The sequence below is a fragment of the Mauremys reevesii genome, linkage group 1 (genome assembly GCF_016161935.1).
Source record: "Mauremys reevesii isolate NIE-2019 linkage group 1, ASM1616193v1, whole genome shotgun sequence".
In the NCBI taxonomy this organism is placed as follows: domain Eukaryota; kingdom Metazoa; phylum Chordata; order Testudines; family Geoemydidae; genus Mauremys; species Mauremys reevesii.
The window spans coordinates 140,556,009-140,579,611 of record NC_052623.1 but is presented as its reverse complement, the minus strand read 5'-3'; the positions used below and the strand labels follow the sequence as shown (position 1 = coordinate 140,579,611).

The 23,603-nt window shown below is 37.3% G+C and overlaps 1 protein-coding gene across 1 annotated transcript; it reads right to left on the bottom strand.

Moving 5' to 3' along the window:
* Positions 1–360: 360 nt before the first annotated feature.
* On the bottom strand, positions 361–23,594 carry SYAP1 (synapse associated protein 1). Its single transcript, XM_039490216.1, has 9 exons — positions 23,273–23,594; positions 17,898–18,016; positions 12,101–12,167; positions 10,431–10,504; positions 9,955–10,094; positions 7,424–7,569; positions 4,311–4,369; positions 3,211–3,358; positions 361–1,471 (listed from the first exon to the last, which is right to left on the bottom strand). The coding sequence occupies exons 1-9, from the start codon at positions 23,481–23,483 to the stop codon at positions 1,344–1,346; spliced, it is 1,092 nt and encodes a 363-aa protein (XP_039346150.1). The 5' UTR covers positions 23,484–23,594; the 3' UTR covers positions 361–1,343.
* Positions 23,595–23,603: the final 9 nt, after the last annotated feature.

Genomic DNA, 23,603 nt, shown 5'->3' with positions numbered 1-23,603 from the left:
GAGTTACTTGTGGCATGAATGTTTAAGAAAAGGCAGCATAGTACCACATTTCAAAAGACAAGACACCTTGTACAATAGTTACTTTCAAAGTAGGCAACAAACTGAATATTATTTTCTTATTTATGTAAACAGGATACTGGGTTTAAGAGAAAAACCATAATTGACACACAAGTGCCTAGCAATAGGAAATAATCTGGAACCTCAGTTCTTAAAAAGAAACTACTTTCTTGCTGATTACATTTAATGATTAGGACCCCCTGAAAGAAAAGTACATTTTGGAAATCTGCAGAAGATTGGAAGTAGCCAACCATGATCAGTCATATTCCAATACTCACACTAAAAAAAAAAGTAAACTTTATAAATATTTACAGTATTTAATAAAGATGTCCAAACCAAGACAACACTTGTCGACATGTTTAAGTTCAGCACTTAAAATAAAGAAAAAGTGAATAAGTACTGTACAGATATTTAAATTTGCTCTCATCCAGAAAACAGAATTAAGTTCTTCTCTTTTAAAGTCTTTACAATTCTGTCAGTGACATGAAATTTAGTTATCCATTGAAGACAAAAGACTATAAAACCATTTCTGTCTGTGGGGAAAGGAGATACAGTAACAGGATGGTTTAAAGAAACAACATGTTAGATCAAGGCAAATAAGAGTTAGCTTCTTATTTAACCATTTAAATGTTAAGTGACTTGTACCCCATCAGTAGAAATTGGTGCTTCTTTTAGACTCTGGATTAGTAAATGTTTTAAAAAAAACAAACTGGTATCAGGAAGTTATTGTCATCAGATTTCCTGTAAATTCTTTGGCGCCACATGCTCTTAGGAAGTAAAGTATAAAGGAAAGTTAATGGTTACAAGTAACTTAATAAATGGTACACAGATAAATATCATACAGAGATTAAAAAGCAAACAAAAAAGTGCAGTTACTTGCATGAATAAAGTTAGTCACAACATCCCATTTTTACCTCAACATAGAAGACTGTAGAGTAAACTTCAGATTTTCTTAGATTTACAAATATTCTAATACATCCTAGTAGCATTTCTTGGCCCACTAAAGAAAAGTACAAACTAAACATATTAAAATACCAGTAATTTCATATGACAATGTTATCATTTTTGATTATTACATATCAAATGCAATCATATTTTAAGAAGAGTGATCACGTTCATAAACTGTTCATACAAAGAACATCAAGGCTGGCTGTATCCCTATATGGAATTTTAATGATTTTAAGTTCGTGTCTCTCTTTAAGATATTTTGGAAGCAAGTATGAAAGCAGATATTCATGTCAGTTTTCAGAAACTGTTTATGGGTTGCAGTGATATCAGGAAAATGGTTAATTTTCTTCTTGCAGCATTTCCTCTATTTCTTTGTCCCAGTTATCATCACGTTTTTCTGATTCTGTCACCACTTCATACTCTTGAAGCTCTTGCTGTAATTCCTTCTCCCAATCAGCAGTCTCTTCTACAAGGAAGATAAATGATATGTAATACCTAGTTTGGCAGTACAGAATGTTGTTTATGTATAACTAGATTAATTTTCATTGAGGCTACCTGTCTTGCATTCCAGAGTTCTGAAAGCTCATGTGTTTCATCTTTGGAACAACTAACTGTTGATGAAAAACTAATATACAGAGGGATACCCCCAGAATATGTTATTATAAAGTATGTATGTAATAACAATGGACAAATATAAATATTTGATGTTTTCTCCACTTCAGTGTAACCCAAAACGTCTACCTGTAACCAAAGACAAGCGGATTTTTCAAACTGTCTATAAACAATGTGAATTCAAGTCTTCCTCTCTGCTGTCAACCCCTCCCCACCTTTTCTTACAGAAAAAGAAAGAAAAAGAGCTATGCTATACGAAAAATTTTTACACACCTTAGTTAATGATTATCCATTATCAAATGTTACCAGCTCGTGGAATTCATTGGTTTCAAAGATCAAAATCAAATACTATGGGTAATTGAAGGAGGGATGGACAATTTTATTTCCATTAAGATATACAGCTAGGCAAGCCAATATAATAAGGGATAAAAATAATGAACTTTCATACTTCCTGGCAAAAGAGGAGTCAGAAGGCACTTCTGTGTTGCTACCCTTCCTTCAAATTGACAAGGCCAGTAATTAGAAGAAGGCTGGGGTAGAGGCTTGCATTTGAAGTATTAGATATTGGCCAATGCTAGAGTCTGGATATCATAGTGGTAATTCCATAGTCTCATCTAGTATTGTGAGTTAGCATTTCTACTAAATACACTATATATTGACAGCTTTATTAAAACCACTCAGCAAGAATTTCAAATCAATTCAGGAAAATGCATATGAATGTAATTTTAAGGTTAAACCTACAAACTATTAAATTTGGGGTTGCAACATCTTGCAAATAACTGAGTTCAGACTAATATTCACAGCATCTGAACACTTGGACTACAATTCTACTCTACAAGTGATTATGTAAAAAAGGGCAGATTATTTTATTATGGTATATTCAAAGTCACATCTACTAAGACTAAACTTATTTTTCTGCTTTTCACTTCTGTTAACTCAACAGAGCCATGCTAAGACAACTGAACTCTTTTTCTTCTTGTTCATCATATTCAAAATTATTTAGTAAGTTCTGATTAGTTAAATTTATGTAACTCCATTTAAGGCACCAGTATCACTGACACCATAATCTGGATTGTAAAATCTTTACTGTTGATGATGATGCACAATAAGGAAAATGCAGCTTGACTTTCAGATCCCACACTGAGTTTTCAAGGATTGCAGTTACAATCAAGTATGTGAGATGGGAATTAAGAAAAAATGAGAATCCCATCATTTTCAGTCATTTTTTCATGGCAGAACTTCTTGTAAAATTGTTTGTTTCTTCAGAACATTTTTTTTGTAACTAGTATTCCATGGAAGAGACTGCTTGAATGTCTTAATAGTGATTAGTCCTTTCTGCAGTGAGGCATTCCAGAAATAGTCAAGCAAAACATGTACTTTTCTACCATTTACTATGGTGCAATGATGATTTTTTGACTTGCCTGTCAAAAAGTTAGTTGCTTACTAAAAGTAGAATTTTACAAGGCTCAGTCAAATCCTTACTGCCATCATTTGAAATGCAGTAAATATCTAGTTTTTTTAAAATTGCCTAGAATGAATGTAGTCAAATGTATAAAAAGCTATTTACTTTATTAGCTTTAGTTTTTGTTTTACCTTCTACTATGGAGGTCTCCTTTTCCTTTTTGTCAAGCACCAATTGTTCCATTTCCTTCCTTAGGTCTTCCTGATTCAGGTTACATGCATCAAAAGCATCACTAACAAACTCTGATACACCTGGACTAGTGGAAATCTCTTCCTCGTCCTTGAATAAAATAAATTTTGATCATTCACAAAGGAAAACACACTTGACAATCATTACTCCATGTGAACTTCTCTTCTATAGCTTAATATAGGCAAATAAAAAAAAATCTATTTTGTCAATTACCATATTTTTCTGAAAAGAAAAAAACTTTTGATATACATTTTGAAGAAGCGACTAATTTCCATGGGTTTTTTTTTTAATTTTTCTACTAGGAATTGTAATTCAGTTTAGTAATCTCCAAAAACAGTGAAAAGATTAAAGTAATTTAGTAGTAATAAAAATGTTTATATTAATTGTGGAGGCAGTTAAAAAAATCAAAGACTGTCCATAAGAGGACGAGAGTTACAGTAGGATTGATCTCTGGAAACCTCTCCCCTGGTTTTAGTTAACAGAATAGAATTCATTGGTCTCATTTCTCTAATTTTCTGTACTGCAATAAAGAAAAAGCTGTTGCTGGAGTACAGAATTAGATGTTAAACACTGAACTTTTTGGATATTAATTTGTAAAGTAAGTTCCACAGTGTTAAGACACATGACAACATTGGCAAAACCACCAATCTGTATTTAAAATAAGTGTTACTAACAGTGTATTAAATGTTATTACTGCTTAGTAAATTTATGGCTCCAGCTCTGTCTGAAAGAGTTCCCTGGCAACAATATTGCAATCGAAGATTAAGAATGTCTTTAGCTCTCCAAGTTTATGACTTCTGCAGTGGCAAACAAAATTGTTTCCAGTGTCATAATAAAATGGTGTCATAATGACAGTGCCTATGCTGTTAAGTCTTAGCATAAGTCTCCAGAAGTATCAATATTGTACAGATAAATATTTTATTATGAAGCAAACCTGCTATCTCTAAATACAACAAAAAACCTCAAACTCACAGTTTGTGTGATCATGCATTAAATGTAAATTTCATACACTGAACTTCAGATGTAGTATACATCATGTTACCTCTTGAGGTTTTAGCTGAGATTTGATTGCAACAGGTGGTGTTTTGGGCCGTACTGTTTCTAGGAAGAGAAAAAATAACAGAAATTTGATATATTTTATTATACTTAAATATCTCCAGAACTAATTTAAACTATATAGGTATTAACTATGCTGGGAAATTTTCTATTTCAGGGGATACATTATATTTAAAAGTTAAGTTCAGTTATGGGTGAAATATTTACAAAATAAGAATGAATTAACTAGAGAATGTTTTTTTCTACATTGATTCTATTTTTACAATGAAATTTAAGATAAAATTCTGTAAGCAGTTGTACCCTATTATTTCAGGCTAAGGAAACTTTGGCTAAATCAAACTGAAAAAAACCCCTACCAATAAATAAGTCAACTAAATAGATCAGTATCTGGGTGAGGCTTCCAGGCTTGTGATCTTCCTCACAAAGTCAATTAGAAGATAAGATCCAAAATCTCCCCCTCTGAGAGGATCTTAACAGTCTGGAATCTAGGCTATGCCAGAACTCCAGGTGAACCTTGGACAGGCTTACTGAAACAGAACGATTGGAAGGAGAAGAATGTTTTGGATCATAGCACTTAGTATTTTGCATTCCAGGTTGCATCCACTGATATCAGTTTGGTAATGTCAAGTAAAGATGTAGACTGGCCCCTGCAACCCAGTTATTGCCTAACACCACCACCACCACCGAGGGAGACACTTGCAGCCCATGAAATGACCTAGTTTATAAGGTAGGGGGCCCTCATGCCCAGAGGGCAAAGATACCCAACCGTTGTGCTACATAGGGCTCTAGTAATTCAGGTAAACAACTTGTTATGAGCAAAAATTTGAGAAAATCCTGGGTTCTGTGATCTCTATAAAAATGAGAGTTGACTTTGTGGAGAAACTTTTACCTGTGAAATATCAGGAAGGGCTATTTACAAGAAAGTGCTACTAGTTCTTCCAGCCTTCTAGTGTGGAAATAGCCTGAGAAAAGGTCAACTTAATTGAAAATCAAAATGGGAAAAGTAGACTCTGTGAAAACTCAAATATATATTCCAACAAGGTGTGGTCTAGCAGCAATATTCTTAGCCACACTGAGAAACCTGGTGACTAGGATTGGGATCCAACCAGAAAACCCTCTGTGGAATACCTAATGTTCTCCAGAGTGATGCCTGACCACTGAAAGGCCATTGAGCAGCCCCTTTATTTAACCTTAGCTAGAAGAACTCCAGCACAGGGAGACAGAGCAGAAGATGGATCCCTCCACTTTGCTGATCGGTAATGGGGTATTCCCCACTCCCCCTCCCACTTGTGGTGGTGTTTTGTTTGCAGAAGTCTTTTTAGATTTCAGCAAGTTGCAGAGTGCCCTGTCTCCTATAGCCTTGCGAATTAAGGATTCTCTTTCAAATGCAAGTGTAAATGCCTAGATCTAGAAAGTGGGCAGAACTCCCGCAACAATGTAATGAGAAGTTGCAGGGCAAATTTAGGAACGAGGGTTCTTTACAGAACATAATTGTACACGGATACAGAAGATCAAGATTTTAAATCAGCAATTACTATTTCTGTTGCACACTTTGAGCCTCCAGTCAAGTGTGTTAAGCACTGTATGAACAAATAAGATGACACAGACACTCCACCAAAGTGCTTATGATCTAAGACACTATGTAAATTTGTTATTTGTCAGAATTATTTCTTTCATTTCAATTCCCAATTAATTAGCCATAATATTAGCAGTGATCCTAATTTGCTGAAGCTAGCTTTATGAAGCAGCAGCATATAGAAACAAAAATTAAATTAGACTTTTAGTAGTAACAAGAAAAGTGGAATCCAATAACCAGAGCACTCCGTGTATGAGCAATACTATGAAAGAGACTATCTGCAAAGTTTACATTTTGCTGAACCGGGGAAACTTTTTAAAAATCCAAACTTTATGCTATGTACAAGTTTAAAAACTCAGTAGCAGGATTATAGTAGCATCTACAGTGGTAGGCAATATAAAAACACACAAAACAGAAGACTGTCTCTGCTTCCAAAGAGTTCATTATATAATTTAAGACAAAATGTAATGGGTGAATGTAAAGAACAATCAGAAGGAAAAGGAAATAGAGGACAAGGGAAACAGCAGTAAGAATGCACATTTATAGAGGCCAGCAAGGTAGAATTAAGGATTCTCTTTCAAATGCAAGTGTAAATGCCTAGATCTAGAAAGTGGGCAAAACTCCTGCAACAATGTAATGAGAAGTTGCAGGGCAAATTTAGGAACGAGGGTTCTTTACAGAACATAATTGTACACTGATACAGAAGATCAAGATTTTAAATCAGCAATTACTATTTCTATTGCACACTTTGAGCCTCCAGTCAAGTGTGTTAAGCACTGTACGAACAAATAAGATGACACAGACACTCCACCAAAGTGCTTATGATCTAAGACACTATGTAAATTTGTTATTTGTCAGAATTATTTCTTTCATTTCAATTCCCAATTAATTAGCCATAATATTAGCAGTGATCCTCATTTGCTGAAGCTAGCTTTATGAAGCAGCTGCATATAGAAACAAAAATTAAATTAGACTTTTAGAGATGAATGGGAGATAAGACTAGTTGGAGAAGAAGGTGGGGTCAAGGGTATCTTTTTTAAAGGATACTTATCATATATAGAAAAATCAGCACCTATATTATAAGTTTAGCTATACAACTGAATGCAACATTCAAAACAGATATTTTTCCTCAAAAACAAATTTAACAGAAGAACTAGATGGAATGTGTAGTAATACCTTAAACTATCTTTTTAAAAAAAACCTGAGTACATCTTAATGATGTATCTATGCCTGAATCAACTTCTGCACTCTTTTGATGAAAACAGCCTCTCTTTAATTAAACATAGACAAGAGGGCAATATTTAAAGTTAATCAATAGATCAGATAAACTTAGAGGGTTTGGTTTTTTTAAGAGGGACCTGTTTTTGAAACAACACTTTTTCAAGAAGCCTCCTATATATGGTACAAATAAGTTGCAAACAAAAAAACGTACAGGTCATCTGATCCATATAGATACTAAGAAGTGTGACAGTGAGTGGATTGTTCATAGTGAGCTGCTTATTCAAAACAAATACTTTCTGTACCTGTCAGCTGTATATCCTCTTTCCTGCCATTGTTCTCCTCCTTTCCTACCACTTGCTGTTGAGCCGCCAGTGCAGTGAGCTGTGCAGACTGTTTAATTAGGGAAACCCGGTAGAAATAATTTCTCCAAAACACGTCCTCCTTTACACTAAAGAAAAACACAAATATAGGTTTTTATGACTACATGGCTTTAACGGCTGCATTTGATTTGTGGAAAGTTTACAGTTAGCTGCAAGCAAGGTAGAAAAAACAGAGGCAGAAAGTTAAAGCTACTGTAGTCAAAGCTACAGTCATAGCTTACAGGAGTGAGGGCAGAGTTTTGTTTCCACCTTTTCAAGTGTCTGGAGTACTCTGAAGTGTAACTTCAGCTTTGAATTCCCTGACATATGACACACCGTTTAAAAAACCAACCACTATAATAGTCTCCAACTTCTTAAGTTACTGTTACATATTTACCACTTAACTCCAGTTTAACAGTGTATTTTCTTTGGGAAAAAAGATTAGAATAATAAACAAGCTGATGTACATTATTATCTTCAAAAGACCACACTACCAACTCTTACTTTTCAGCCAGGCAAAACAAAACCATATGAATCCCACCTCTAGCCTTGGCTTAGCCCCCTCTCCAAAGTCTCATCCCCTTTGATAAGCTACAACCACGTTGTCTGGGCTGGGCTACCAGTGGGACCAGAGATCTACTAGCTTTGTGGAGAGCAGCAGATCTAGGATAAAAGGAGGACTATTTGCTCCCTCTGCATAGCACTGCTCCCTCATGGTGCTGCACCAACAGACGTGGTGTCTTACATTTTTTTCTTGCTTGTTGAATTTATATTACAAAGTTTAAAACTGTTTTCAAGGTATGCTTTAGTTGCAACTAAAGTAGCTGCAACATGCAATATTTTCTGTGCCCTGTGTGCATCAGCTGTGTAAAGCAGTCCTTAACTAAAGGTCCAATCCTACACACATCACTAAAGTCAATGGAATATCTCATAAAAGGCAAGCACTTACAGGATTGTGCTCCTATGATACTAAATGCCATAGACTGAGTTGGATGTAACCAATGTTCCCTCTATTTTTTTCGATCCATGTGCGGAATGAATTTTGTTATGTGCACCAATATCAAGGTAATATGCGGATGTGCGCCACCAATAGAAACAAAAAACCTAGATATAAATCACCCTCACCTATTATATAGTATAGTTTAACCCAACTGTTTTTTTCATTAATGGTAAGGCAGCAATTTAAACAAGGGCCAACGTCTGGGCTCCTCACTTGAGCAGAAAGCCCATGGGAGTTTTGCTTAACTAACAATGGCAGAATTTGGCCCTAGAAAAGGTGAATACTTTCAAAAAATCTACACTCAGCAGCATATTTAAATCGTGGATTGTCACCTTCAAATTCAACAACTATAAAAATTCAGTCCACCCGCTGTCTGGCAACATCAAATGTTCAATCTGTCAGTTTGAAAACAAAATATCTGGAGTATAATTGTACAGTGAAGTATTTGTATTCTACTAACGTGAAAGCTGCAAACAAAATCCAAATCTTTATGTACAAACTTTATAGCTGAGACATGCTAGAAAAGCATGCAATCTGAAAATTAGATTCCGAATTAGTCTTCTTTAAAGTGAGATACACACAGAGAGCATATATTTGAAAGGAAATTACTCCAGTACTAACAGCAGTTCACACATGGTTAAAGTGTCCTCATATTAAAAAAAAATACATAGTACATTTATATTCAAAAGGAGAAAATTACCTGATTCTAACACAGTGGATTGTGAAATTAGATGGAGCTTATAGAAATGCAGTATTGATTGTTGCATTATTTCAGTGGGGTGCTATTTCTACATATTGAACTGATTGTCAACATTTGCCAACTTATTCAGCACATCAAAGTTCATGGGAGCTTTTGCAACAGGAACAGGAATTAGCATCCAAGGACCCAAATAGATTAATACCAAACCCCTTTATTTAGGAAGTGTTTTGAGCGAAGTTTAAAGATTCAAAATCATACAACATACGTACCCACAAAGATCAGACTTTCCTTGCAAACATTCGTAAGAAATCACTTTCTTTGGATGTGCAAGTTATTTATATAGACTCTTGAAGATTATCTACAGGTAGCTCTTAATTAGTTTCCAAGTAAAAATTTAGAGTGGAGGAGTCTCTCTATTCAATTTAAGCACCTACTATATTAAAGATATGGCTATAATTAAAAATACCTTGGGAAAAATAGGAATATTGTATTGTATTGACTAGATTTTTTTAAAAAAAGTTTTAATACCAGTATTCCTTATTTATGGACCAACATATAATGCATGCTTATCTTCATTCACAAAATTCCAAGTATGCAAGACAAGCTGTGTATAACTTGTATTTATTAAAAACAACACGTGCAGCGGAGAGAATCAAAAGGGAAAGTTGAGGGAGGTGGAGAGGGAAGATGAATAATTTAGGGAAGTTAAGATTATAAATTAAAAAGGCAAATTAAGAGCGTGAGAGTACATAAATATAATCAGAAATTGCTTACTGTTTAGGGACAAGATCAAATCTCATCCTGTTCAGCAGCTCATCTTCCTGTAGCATTACCATAGCGACGGGGTACATCTGGTCAAAGTCAAAGTTAAACTGAACACCTGCTGGCGGGTCACGCAGAAAGTTTCGCCTGTCCTTTGAAGGAAATACTATAGTTATTAACTGACATCAGAGGAATTATATCACGTTTGATCAGACCATCTCACTCCCTACATATTTGTTTAGTGTCACAGCCATGTAACTTTCTGTTAAAGACAAAAGTGTAAACAGGAGGATACATTTTTCCATCTCTATTTTGGCCCAGAAGTTGCTTCAGGCATGTGACTGGTAACCAGACAAACACCATGCTGTATCTAAATTTCGTATGCATATACACAATGTAGTCTAATTTTTTGATAAGTGATGAAATTACTGTAGGTATATGTTTTAATCAAAACAAAAGACAGCTTTAATAACAAACAAGAAACTTACTGCTGATAAGGCCAAGATTTGTTGCTGAATTGTTTCTTCTTCATTGCTATCTACCCAAGGAGGCACTGCTGCTTCTGTCATTAAAGAGGGGAAAATAATTCAAGTTTTATTATATTTAAAAACAAAATATTAATATTAAGACAGAGCAACACACAATGCCAGAAAGACAGCTGAGCCCCGGGGAGTCCCTGTGTCACTGTCACCCAGCTGAAAAATTAAATGGAAACAGGACATCTTTGAAACAAATTGTTTCAGAACTGTGCTCACTTTGGTACAGTAGTTTCATTTCTGTTTTTTTTACAACTGATCTCAAGGTATAGCAGATGAGTTATGGAAATAAGAGGGTGTATTTTATAATGCTTAATGCTAATTTACAGATTTACTTTAAAATGTTCAGAGAACTTCAAAGGATAGTCCAAAAGTAAGTGTAAGTTTGGGGAGGATACACTGTACTACTCATACATAAAGTAAAGATTAAATCTCTAGGTGTGAATATAAATGCATACTTAACTATGGAGTCAATCTGTGCATCCATAGTATCTAATAGTATATATTAACAACGGCAAACAGTATGACAAACTTCAGCATGATCAATTTGAAACCATCAACATATTCAAGGTTAAAAAGAGATCTATGTCAAACGGCAGTATATTTTTCTATCCAGCAATACTTAATGACCTAAACAATGTAGGGACAAATTCTGTCTGTCTTACTCACAAAGAGTAAGATCACTGGGTCTGCTTATAATAGGCAGCAGGTTTAAAACAAACATAAGGAAGTAATTCGCACAATCAACTTGTTTCCATGTGACATTGTAAAGGCCAAAAGTATAACTATGTTCAAAAAAGAATTACATAAGTTCATGAAGGACTTAGCCAAGATGGTCAGGGATACAACCCCATGCACTGGGTGTCCCTAAATCTCTGACTGCCAGAAACTGTGACTGGAGAACAAGGGAGGGCTCACTTGATAACAACATTGTTCTTTTTATTCCCTCTGAAGCATCTGGTACTGGCCACTATTAGAAAACAGGATTGTGGGCTAGATGGACCATTAGTCTAACCTGATATGGCCATTTTTATCTCATTGTACATAGATGCATAACCCAAAAAGGATTTGGATCACAGATAATTTACGAACCTTAGAGAAATCAATTTTCCCTGGAACTATAAGAAAAGCACCTCCCACAGAGAAACTAATGAAATGCTAGAATGGCACCCACACCTTATGTTATTCATTCCATAATATGTTACACTGCTAGTAAAGAGCCCAACTGACAGGCAATCAGAATGCCTGCCTCCTCACAAAATATAACAACCTGAGGTTCCAAATTAGTCACAAGAGATCAGTCCCACTGATTTTCAATTATTATAGTTAAATATGTTTGCTGAATTTAGTAGAAAATGCTGGATTAGCTGTATAGTTAACTTGTTTTAGCTAAGTTTCAACTAGTGATCCCTTATCTCGTCCCAAAAATGCACTTACTGAAATCCTGATCTACAACTATTGTGCATTATACAGAATTTCCACGGGTCACCTTTTTTTGTCACAAAGATTAGGTTTAATATCTACTGAGACTGAACTGAACTACGTAGCTTTCATCAAAAGTTAGTGAAACGTGTTAGTTATCTTTAGTAAAAGACCCACATTTAATAATAAATATTCAATACCTGACTTTTTTGTGTGCTTTTCTTGAACAAATTTCTCTTGTTCCTTCTGAAAGTCTCCAATAATTGTCTATAAGAAAAGGTAATTTCACGTAAAGAATGAAAGGAAATGGAATATGTTACAGAGTTGTCTAATAACATTCAGAGAGTAAATAATTTGAAATACATTTCAGCTTAACATGACACTTTAGTTATACTTGAGACCTTACTCTTTTGCAAGTTAGCTAAGCAAGAAGAGGTCATACTAAACTGTTCATCCCATTACCTTTTAACTGCACCCAAAACTCAGTTTTCTTTTTAAGAGCTGAAACTTGTGAAGTGATTTACCAACTTTGAAAAATAAATGTCATGAAGGCGTCAAAAGTGTACTGTGTACATGCAATATGTTATTTTCTTATCCACTTAAGTACACACAATGCATAGATTCCCTGAATATCTGCATATTTAAATAAAGGTACCTGCTTTAAAAAGTATTACCCATTCAAACACATGCGGCTCATATTTTAAAAGAAGAGAGGGAAAATTAAATGCAGGGAATAACAACATCAAACACAATGTTGCAGTTAAGATTTACCAAGTCACCAAATTCCCAAAGCAACCCCTAGAATTTGGCAGAGAAACTGTGCTTACCTAATATAGAGTCATACTTCCACTCTGTAACATTTGAATAATTCCTTGATTACTGAAAATTATTAATGTCCTGCATTAAATCTGGATAATCAAGAATTTATAGTAAATTAATTAATGTTAAAATTGAAAAAAAAATTGAGAAGTCTCATAGCAGAGCTAAGTGCGTGATTCATGCTCTGAGAAATGAACCTTACTATGAAAGACTTAAGGATTTCAATCTATTTAGTTTAGTCAAGAAATGGTTAAAAGGCAACTTGATCACAGTTTAAGTCCAACACAGAGAGAAGATATCCAACCCTAGCGGGCTGTTTAACTCTACCAGACAAAGGCATAAAAAGTTTCAATGGCAGGAAGCTGAAGTAAGAAAAATCTGAACCATTAATAAGATGCAAATTTTAATACTAAGGTTCTTAACTTATGGAACATATTACCAAGGGATGAGGTAAATTTTCCATCACTTGGAGTCTTTAAATTATGCCTTTCTAAAAGATATGTTCTTGCTCATTTACCAACATTTGGGCTTGATGCAGATATCAATGGGAAAAATTCTAATGGGCTGTGTTACACAGATGGATCACAGTGGACCCTTCTCACCTTAAAAATCGATTGGTTTATGAATCTATTAACACCAGTAAATACATAGTACTTCATATGCTCAATGGGAAAAGTTCTGGATGCTGTGGGAACTAGATTTCCTGGTTTTTCTGTGTAAAACTTCAGCCATAATTGGGAATTAATGTAATTGATTTAATGTCTCCTCACAAGAAAATGGCATATTAGGCCTAAGAAACCAGCTTCTGAAGTCATTTGTGGATAATTTTCTAGAAAAGTTACTACCTTGAGGATATTAATAAAGAGACATCAAGTAATCTTTCTGATATGTTTTTCCTTTTTTTGCAGGATTTACTATTGCAGATGTGTGCCAGAACTACATTAGTTCAGACTCCAACTTAGTGCCCAGGGGCCACATTCCTACTCTCATGTGCATTCAACTCCTGAGATCAATGGTATCAGAATTTTCCATGTGAGGTTTTTATGGCAAGTTTCACTTTACTAGTAGATTTTGGAAGAAGGAATGACCATTTCTAACGCCAAATAAGATGAGATACACAGCGCTTTGAATTAAAAAAAAGTCATGGTTTGCTATACAACGACCCATACAATCTAAGAAGTTCTGATTCTCAACTCCCAGCAGCACTTAAAAGGCAGATTGGATAGCTGCCTTTCCTCTTCCCAGTCAAATACATTCAAGGTTACAGTCAGGTCCCCAGCCAGTGACTCAGCTAAATTCCCAAAAAGGCCTCCATCCCTCAAAACACTCCAGCCTTGGGGCCAGAGTGAATCTCGCTGACTGTTTGAGGCGTGAATCGAATTTTAAATTAAGGAAGCAAATAACTTCAGTTGTTTTTATCTTGAAGTATGAATGCATATAAGTATAAGGAGCAGGGAGGGTTATCATACATAGATGTATGATTTCATTTTTACTGGCAGAGAAGAGGACAGGGAATTTCATCCTTTAGTCATAACATCTTCAAGCGGGATAAAAAAGAAATCTAAGCTTTTAAAGGGGAGATATTGTTTCTTCAGTGCAATTGTTATCAATAGACTCACCATTAATTACAATGTTTCTTGACTCCATCTCCCCCTAAAATGAAGCAATTCACTATTGTATTTCTCAGTCTCTCCTCTCTTCATTTGTATTTTTAGAGTTTTTTCCTCTTCCTCCATCATTCCTTTATTTCTGTTAGAATCTGTATTTTTACTGAGAGGGTTACACAAGTTCTTTCTGCATCTCTTACTCTCAGTTATCCAGGCCCTGCACCATATCATCCCTCCTTGTGGGCCAGAGTTGGATACTGCTCTATTAGTGAATCCAGTGGAGAAGCAAGGCACCAGGCAACAATGCAAGACATTTCCTGCCAACCCAAAACACTACACAGACCCACAGACCAAAGTATGCACTGCTTCAATCATTCAGAACAGTACCTTCCTCCTTTTGCTAGTCTCTCCATTTTCCAATTTGAATACATCTTTCCCCTTTCTAACACCCTTCTTCTTTTACTGCCCCACTCCCCCACCCCATACATTCTTGTGCCATTCTTATATATCATGCTTTCCAGATGGTACTTCCAAATACAGTACACCAGGCGCCGCTTCCAGCAGCTCCCATTGGCCTGGAGCAGCGATCTGTGGCCAGTGTGAGCTGCGATCGGCCGGACCTGCGGATGGGGCAGGTAAACACACCAGCCTGGCCCACCAGGGGCTTTCCCTACACAAGCGGTGACCCCTGTTTGAGAAACCCTGCAGTACACATTTTTTTCCTTTTTATTTGAAAAAGTTTTATGACTAAGTTCATGAATAGTAAAATATATCCCAGACAGTTCTCATGACATACCCAAGGCTAAGCTTAATTGTTGCCTTAGCATCGAGTTCTACAGTCACAGTCAATGAAACTTCCTACCACATAAGGGACTCAAACTATGGTATCTTCACAAAAGAATGAATCAAATATGTCCAGCATCATACTGACAACATATTTTTCAAAGGACAGACAAACTTGCAAGAAGCCATTGGCAGACTACAATTAAAATAAAAACATTATTTCACAAAATAATTATGGAAGTAGTATAAGAACACAATCAAGCTTACATATTCAGTACTGTAAGAAATGCTAGAAAATGATAGTATTTTCATTTACACTATAACAATACATTACACAAATGGAAATGACAGAAGCACTGAAATAAACAAGAAATATGAATGGAAGCCTGTACTTCTCATGCCCAAAAGACAAGATATAGCAATAGAAAACATTATAAAATTCTCATTATAGAGGGTAATACATAAAGAAAAACTCTAGTTAAAAATTTCAGAGCCCTTGCGCACACAGACCAGAGGATAATTTAAAAGAAAATCCTAAATCATACAAATGTCAGAAAACAGACACAGATGTTTATGCCACCTGGGGTTTATGATCACAGTTAAGGCTTGAAAAAAAGAGAACAGATTACGGTGTTTATTTTCCTATGCTGTAATCAGTGTCTATTTTCTTTGTTTCCTTGCATTATTTTCTCCACCCTCTTCTATAGTTCCTGTCCCTTTGTTACTCTGTTACTACAGAGAGTTCACCACGTACACCCACCTATATGTGACCATTCACAAAACTCAATCTCACTCTTTTTCCCAGGATTTGAAAAGTTTACTAGATGAGTAATATTATAGGTTGGGCTGGTACCACAGCCTATTATTAAGGATGCCCAACACTGTTTTCAGTTGCTTATAATGTTGCCAAAATGTAGTTGTTCAGACTGTAGTTTCCATGATGGGTGTCTATCCCAGGTTCAATGTTTTTGGAAAATTTCAGCCAATATGGTCCAGCCATTTCCAACAACGAAACTAAGGAAAAATACATTGTTGTGCCCTTGTTAAAAAATTCTGACAACCTTTACTTTTCATCGGTGGCTGTTGTGTTAGGGATGTACCTTTTGCCATCCATGCAAAAAGCTGCTCAAATTTGCCCAACTTATAAACCTCTAAAATCTTAGTTTACACATGCTCAAAAGAGATTCAGATTACAGCATCTTAATTCCCCAAAGATTCCATCTGCACTGAGCTGGACTTTTCCTGAAATTGCAGCTCTGAGCTGCTAAGGACCATGCCAGGTCCAGGCACCTGAACTGAAAGCAAGAAGTCTGTTTGTAGTGTGCTCTCAATGATACCCCTGCCCACACACACTGGGCCCAAATAGCGTGGAGGAGGAAGCAGCCAAATTCAAATGCAGAGGGGACAAGAGCCAGACATGCAGGGAAGGCAAACGGAATAGATTGGGACAAGTAGTCTGGGGAAGCAGAGGGAAGACAGAAACTGAGACTGGGGGCAGCTGAAACGAAGGATGAGGGGAGACAGCTCTGATGCAAAGCTGGGATGCAAGTGGAGAACTAGAATTGGTTGGACAAAGACAGGTACAAGGAGCTGGGACACAGATTGGATGAGAAGCCCAGAGAGGGAAATTGGAACTGGGAGACAACTAAAGGGTGGGTTAGGGGAGAAAGATTGGATGATGAGCTGATAGTGGGTGGGAACTGGTGGGGCTAGGATCCTGGAGACAAGGAGCCAGGAGGATGTGAGGGTGAGGCTAGGATTTGTTGGGCAAGAAGACTGGAATGAGAAGCCTGAGGAGTCGAGACTGGGATTGGCTATGTGAGGAGAGTGGGACAGGGATGAAAAGCCAAGGGTGGAGAAAAGACAGGACTGGGACACAGACAGGATGGAGGTGATGGGACAGTTGGGGTCAAGGCTGGGGGAATGGACAAAAGAGTCTGTGCCTCCTGAACCTGGAACGGAACCCAAGATTTGAGTCTCACCATTCCCTCTAGAGTCAGCAAATATCTATAAAACCCACTAGAAAAGTGTCCCAACCCATCCCCCTGTAATGCACAGAGGACAACACCTACTATTCCTACCAGTTACTCTGTTAGCTCAAATGGAAGAGGTCTATTTGGTGGATCTAGAGGTTCCAACCCTGCTGGTGAACCACGTAGATGGCAATATGATGCCACAAGATGGAATCTGTTTTTCAGTTTGCTTTTTTAAAATAAAAATAAGCTATATTAAAAGAATATTAAAGTTGCAAAGTCCAGCACTCTAGAGTTAAGAATGTCAGAATTAAGGTTGCTTGTGTGCAGTAAATAAGGCCAAGGGCCACACACTGAACAACAAGGAGAAAACAAAAGTTTGAGTAGCTGCTTAAGTGAGCATTGCCCAATAATGTAACAGTTCTTTGTAATATTTATATAAATTAACCAGTCATGTTTATATTGTAATGCTTTGACTGTTTTAATGTTTTTATTATGTATTAACTATCTTACAGTTAAGATTGCTATAGTGATTACATTTTTGTGTGAGAGATTTTCATTAATAGTTTTCCTTGAAATGCCCATTCTGTATAAACACTTCAGTCAGATAAAACAAACTTTGTTTAACTATTTATTCAAGAAATATATGAAATCAGCCCTAAAAACCTGCAATTTTAAAAACCGGTTTGGGGGGTTTAAGGCAGACCATTTTGCAGGCCCACACACTCTATACAGATGCTTACGAATAGCATTTGAAGTAAAGCAGATACTGGGAGTACATTACAGATCAGTTTCACATAATGAAGAAAAAATACCTTATCAATGATGGTATCAATTTTCCCTTCTTCTACGGACTTCTTTATATTTTGTGCTGTTTCAGCAACCGATTCAGATATCTTTTTTGTAGCAGCAGTTGCAAAATTGAAGAGATAATCTTTCACAAATAAAAAGAGATTAGAGTTGTAAATATTTTGTTATATTGAATTCTTTAATCATATTTTCTTTTCTCCTTGTACATTTTTAGACACCTAATCTGAAAGCCATGTTTATAACAAAAGTTCTAAAACAGAATTGCTTAAACTGGCTTCTTCGTACTCTAGAAGGCCTCTTTGGAGGTGAACTATATATTTCTATCCTTTTTAAAATTCTTGTCCCTTAGGGATGGAACTGCACGTTTGGCCAAAACTTTTTTTTTTTAAACTGATAAGCTATTACACATCTGAAGCTCCTTTTCATTTAATGAGACATTCATCACGTTCTTTGGACCACTAGACACTACCACAATTTAAACAACATTCAGACAAACTATGAAGAAGCTACTAGCCTTTAAATGTGTGACAAACAACTTAATATCGAGGTACCTTGATATGACGTGGGATTAGTTTCTTTTTCAGATACTATGCTTATGGTACCATGTAAATATCTAGAGACACAGATTTAGTAGGTGTAAAGTTTTCTATCATCTTACTTGTAATTCAGTTTATCTGATGTCAATAAATTGGTACAATTTAACACTGTGATAATACTAATTTTATGCAGAAGTAATTTTAAATCTAAATCAAGTGGTGAATATCAAAAGAGGAATAACTGACAATGTGATTTAGAATCCAAGGGACATCAGAAGAGAGGAGTGAAATATTTTAATCGTTCCAGGAAGGTCAACCTAAAAGTTTAAAAACTGTCGACTTTCAGAAACAATTGACACTTCAGGTATTGCCACTCTTTCTGCCAAGAAGAATACCTAAGCTTTCTTTCCTTTCTAGAACTTCAGGTCTACAAGACAGTCTGAATGTCATATTAACTTAATACTTTTTAAAAAAAGCTATAACTTTTATCCTCACTATGATATACAAAACAGTGGGCTGTTTTGCTTATCCTGACACAAAAAGTTAAGAACAGGAAGAGTGAGCTGGACTCTGAACCAGATGATATTGCCTAACCCAGATGTTAACCACATATAAATTGCTAAAAGTTTTTAGGAATAATCTGAAACAGATCCTTGCCCTTTTTTGCTGGTGAAAACCACCAAAAACCGATGTCTGCTACTAATGGACATCATCAACTCCTTCTGAGAAATGACACTGCTAACGCTCCTGAAATATTCAATAGTCTATCCAATTTTCAAAAAAACATACTCAATGAAGATGACCTCTCCAAACACTTTCCTTTGTCTAACCTCCATTCCTAAGAAAAACCACCGAGAAAGCAGTGACAACAAAGCTCTAGCACATGGTATCTGTTACCCTGGGTGCTTTACAATTAGGATTCAAACTGCGATGTGTATAGGAACTAAATGGGACTTTCCTCATGACAATGGATGTAAAAATAAACTCTCATGCATCCCAGGAAGGATGCTTAGATACTATGGCTATCAATGCAATATAAGAGCCGAATTAGACAGGACACACACGATTGCTATCTATTTAACATTACTGAACCTCTCCACAAGTTATGACAATTATCAAAATGTGCTACTGACCCACTTACATAAGTAGACATGCCTGGAGTAGAGAGAATAGCATTACAATGACTCCATTTATTCCTCCAACAGAACCCAGAAAGGGCTAATGTGCAACTATGTTTTTCCCCAAAAACCTTCACCTGCTGAATGGATCTCTGTTGTTCTGTTTAATATCTACATTAGACAGCTCAGAGAGGTAATGAGACACTAGAGTTCACTAGTAACAATATACTCACAACACGCAGCAGTACATCTCATAAGGACATAAGAATGGCCATATTGGGTCAGACCGGTGGTCCATCTAGCCTAGTATCCTGTCTTCCAACAGTGGCCAGTGCCAGATGCTTCACAAGGAGTGAACAGAACGAGGCAATTTAATGAGTGATCCACACCCTGCTACCCAGTCCCAACATCTAGCAGTCTCCTTTGCCACAGATACAACCAATATCAAACAGGTGTCAATGCCTAGTAATAATCAACTAAAATTCATTTTGGCCAAGACAGAAGTAATGCTAGTCAGAATTTATACACCAGAATTAGCTGGCTCACTGTCCTCCCCCTTCCATCAAAGACACCTATCCCTCCAACTGTCAAAGTAGTACAAAGCCTCAGGTTTTTTATAATAGCCGAGAAGGCCACACAGAATCAGTGATGAAAAATGTCTTTTATTCCACTTTCAGATTACTGCGCAACCTTGCTCCCAATGATCTGGTCACTCAATTATTATATTCACTAAATTTGGGTCTGAGGGTGGCAGCAGTAGAGAGGCTACAGCTCTTTTAGAAAATGTAATAATCTGCAATAGGACAGGCCATCACAAGAACATCAGCCCCATATTTGTCCTTCCACTGGCTATCAATTTTCTTCCATTGAAAATTCAAAACCTTAGTCTTCGTATTCAAAGCTATCTATGTATTAAGACTCAGCTACACCAGAACAACCAATCAAGACAGCTACACTCCTCTAGGCACAATGCAGTTCACAAAGCCCACAGCAAAACATATGAAATCTAGGAACAAATCATTCTTGTTAAATGGGGGTTAACCGTAGAAATGGGTTCTAAAGGAGCTCAGAATAATTCCAACACTGTAAACTCTGCTCTTTGACAATGCTTCCCCGCCACAACCAAATTAATGGGGAATAGAGCCTTCTGTGTTTTATCCAGTCAATGTGGTACAGGAAAGCAAACCTCTCAAATGTTATCTGTTAATAGCCTTACTTATTCAGAGGACATGTCAATAAAATAAAATGTCATAGTTTGGTGTACTATACAAAACTTTTCATGCAAAAATTTTATTGCACTTTACAAACTACACTATATTATTTCCTTTCAACAGGTATTTAAAGGAACACTATCAATCTAGCCACACCTCTGTCTGATGAAAACAGCTTACTTATTATTTGTAACAAAGCTCACTATAACTGAAAGATTAGAGAGAATACTTTAAAAAAATATTATTTTTATTATTCAAACTGTGATGTGTATAGGAACTAAATGGGACTTTCCTCATGACAATGGATGTAAAAATAAACTCTCATGCATCCCAGGAAAGGAAGTGTTTGGAGAGGTCATCTTCATTGAGTATGTTTTTTTGAAAATTGGATAGACTATTTAATATTTCAGGAGCGTTAGCAGTGTCATTTCTCAGAAGGAGTTGATGATGTACTGCTGCGTGTTATTTTAAGTAAGTTTATTTTTACTTCAGAGGGCAGTTTATATAGTCAGTCTCTCATAGCAACAGTGGAAATAACCACATTTAAAAAGTAGGGAAATGTGCCACTGGAACTTTGGGGTAAGGTTTGTATCTAAAACTACTTTTTTTTTTTTAAAGTTGTGCCATGATTTCAAATTTGGTGGTGTCCCTTGAACCGTGCACAGTGACATCACAGAATTGTTAAGAACACCTCGCTCATATACATTCTATTGTCACTGTTTTTATAATTAAATTATTGACATCAGAAACACTGAAACTTGGAGTTGAGACTATAGAATGACACCTCATTTTCAGCTTCTAACTTTATTTGCCCGGATGTCTCTTGAAAGTCCTGGTTAGGGTGAAAGAGATACAGGAGAGGTCCAAATTCGTAAAATGCAGAACAATACATGTCAACTGGGTACATATCATAAACCTATGTCACAATTATATCACATAATGTAATTCATACATGATTTGCAAAGCCTAGGCAAGTGAAAGAGATGATTGGAGTCTCTCAAGAGGTAAATCCTGAGGATTGAAGAGCTTACATGACTTGAAACACCACTTAGCAGCTAGCATAGACAATGTGATACCTTTAAAATTGTTTGCTGGTGATATTGCAAACTATGCTCCTTCCTTTAGATCAGGGGTTCTCAAACTGGGGGTCAGGACCCCTCAGGGGGTCACAAGGTCAATACATGGGGGAGTCCTGAGCTGTGAACTTCCACCCAAACCCTGCTTGCCTCCAGCATTTATAATGGTGTTAAATATATTTAAAAGGGTGTTTAATTTATTAGGGGGGGTTGCACTCAGAGGCTTGTGATATGAAAGGGGTCACCAGTAAAAAAGTTTGAGACACGCTGCTTTAAACAATATCAGTGTCCACACTAGATGTTATGGTGTCTTGACTAGGAAAAAGATGTTTTTTCACCAGAGTTAACTCAAACAAGCCACTTCAACTCAATCGAAACCCCACTTAATGCCAGTGTAGACACAGTTTAACAGCTTTAGCTGATTTTAGCAGGTCAAGTTACGGGTCCCATTTACGCTATAACTTGACCTGCTAAAATCAAGTTAAAGGTATTAAATTGGACCTACCTGGTGTTGAGTGGTTTTCAACAACTACATTACCTGGATTTTTAAAAAGGCACCTTTTCCTATAGTCTAACTAGAGCCTAAGGGATAACATGATTTTTAAGAAGCACCTTTTTGCCAGGCCTACACCCAGGTATTGTACTGGTATAACTATTTCAGTCAAGACAATGGGTTTTTTTTAAACTGAATTAGTTATACTGGTAAAACCCTCCTTTACTTATACTAGTAAAAAGGTGACACTGCTATAGCTTACTCTGCTTTCCTTATGGTAATAAGTTAACCAAGTATAAGAGACCTTTATATCTGTATTACTGCATCAACACTTAGAGGGGATTGTGCCACTTTAGTAAAAGTGAGACAAATTTTGTGTGCAGATAAACTCTAAGCTATCCCCATCAGCTGACCTTATTTATTTATTAAGATATTTCTATTTCCACCACCCCTGCAGGAAGTTCTCCCACCCCCAGAGTGTTATAATATGGTGTAAAGAGCATCTGTATTGTTTTCCCCAACCACCTTTTTAGAGCTTTAACCTGTCCTGTGAAGCACTGGGTGAGACTCAGGGAGGGTGTGATGGCAGGAGAGCAAGTCCCATGGGGATGAGTAATAAACTGTGTGCAGGGGCGGGGTGGGAATAGGGGGAGAGAGTGGGTGGAGAAGAGGTAGGTGTGTGGGTTGCAGGGCCAGATCAACGTGGGGGAAAGGGATCAGCCTCTGTGGGGAGGGCAGCTGTCAGGGCTGGTGTGTGGGGACAGGGATAAGGTGACTTGTCAGAGTCTGGGGGATGCAGACCGGGGTGTCAGTGTGGGGGTGGGTGGGATCTGTGGGGGGTGGGTGGGGAATGGGGACGAGAGGTCTGTTGGCTGGGGGCGGCCGGGCCGGGCGCGGAGTCCCCGCAGAGGCGGCTCCCCCTGCCGGCCGCGGGCAGGACACTCACTGCCGAGTCCTTTGGCCTGGCTGAGGAGTGGATCCGCATCCACCTGCTCCTGGCTCCGCACGGCCGGGTCCCCGCCCGCCGCCGCCGCCTCCTCCCCCTCGGCGCCCCCGGCTTCGCTCCGCTCCCCGGGGCTGCTGCTCCCTTCGGGCGGCGGCTTCTGCTCCTCGCCCGCCCGCTCCAGCCCGAACCAGCTGCCCAGCCCCCGCAGCATCCCGCAGGAGGCGGCCTCGGCCGCTCGCGGTGCCGGACTCCGGCGGTTATTGGCCCCCCGCAGCCGCTCCCAACGGCTCTAACGGAAGCGCCCACAGAGCGAGAGCGACACAACACTGTA

What these genes read in the sequence shown, in the direction of transcription:
- SYAP1 (XM_039490216.1), bottom strand. Translation starts at nt 23,483, where the DNA reads ATGCTGCGGGGGCTGGGCAGCTGGTTCGGGCTGGAGCGGGCGGGCGAG. An exon ending in CCAGGCCAAAGGACTCGGCA is followed by an intron (nt 18,017 to 23,272) that starts GTGAGTGTCCTG and finishes TATTTGTGAAAG; the next exon opens with ATTATCTCTTCAATTTTGCA. An exon ending in AAATCTTGGCCTTATCAGCA is followed by an intron (nt 10,095 to 10,430) that starts GTAAGTTTCTTG and finishes TTTCCTTCAAAG; the next exon opens with GACAGGCGAAACTTTCTGCG.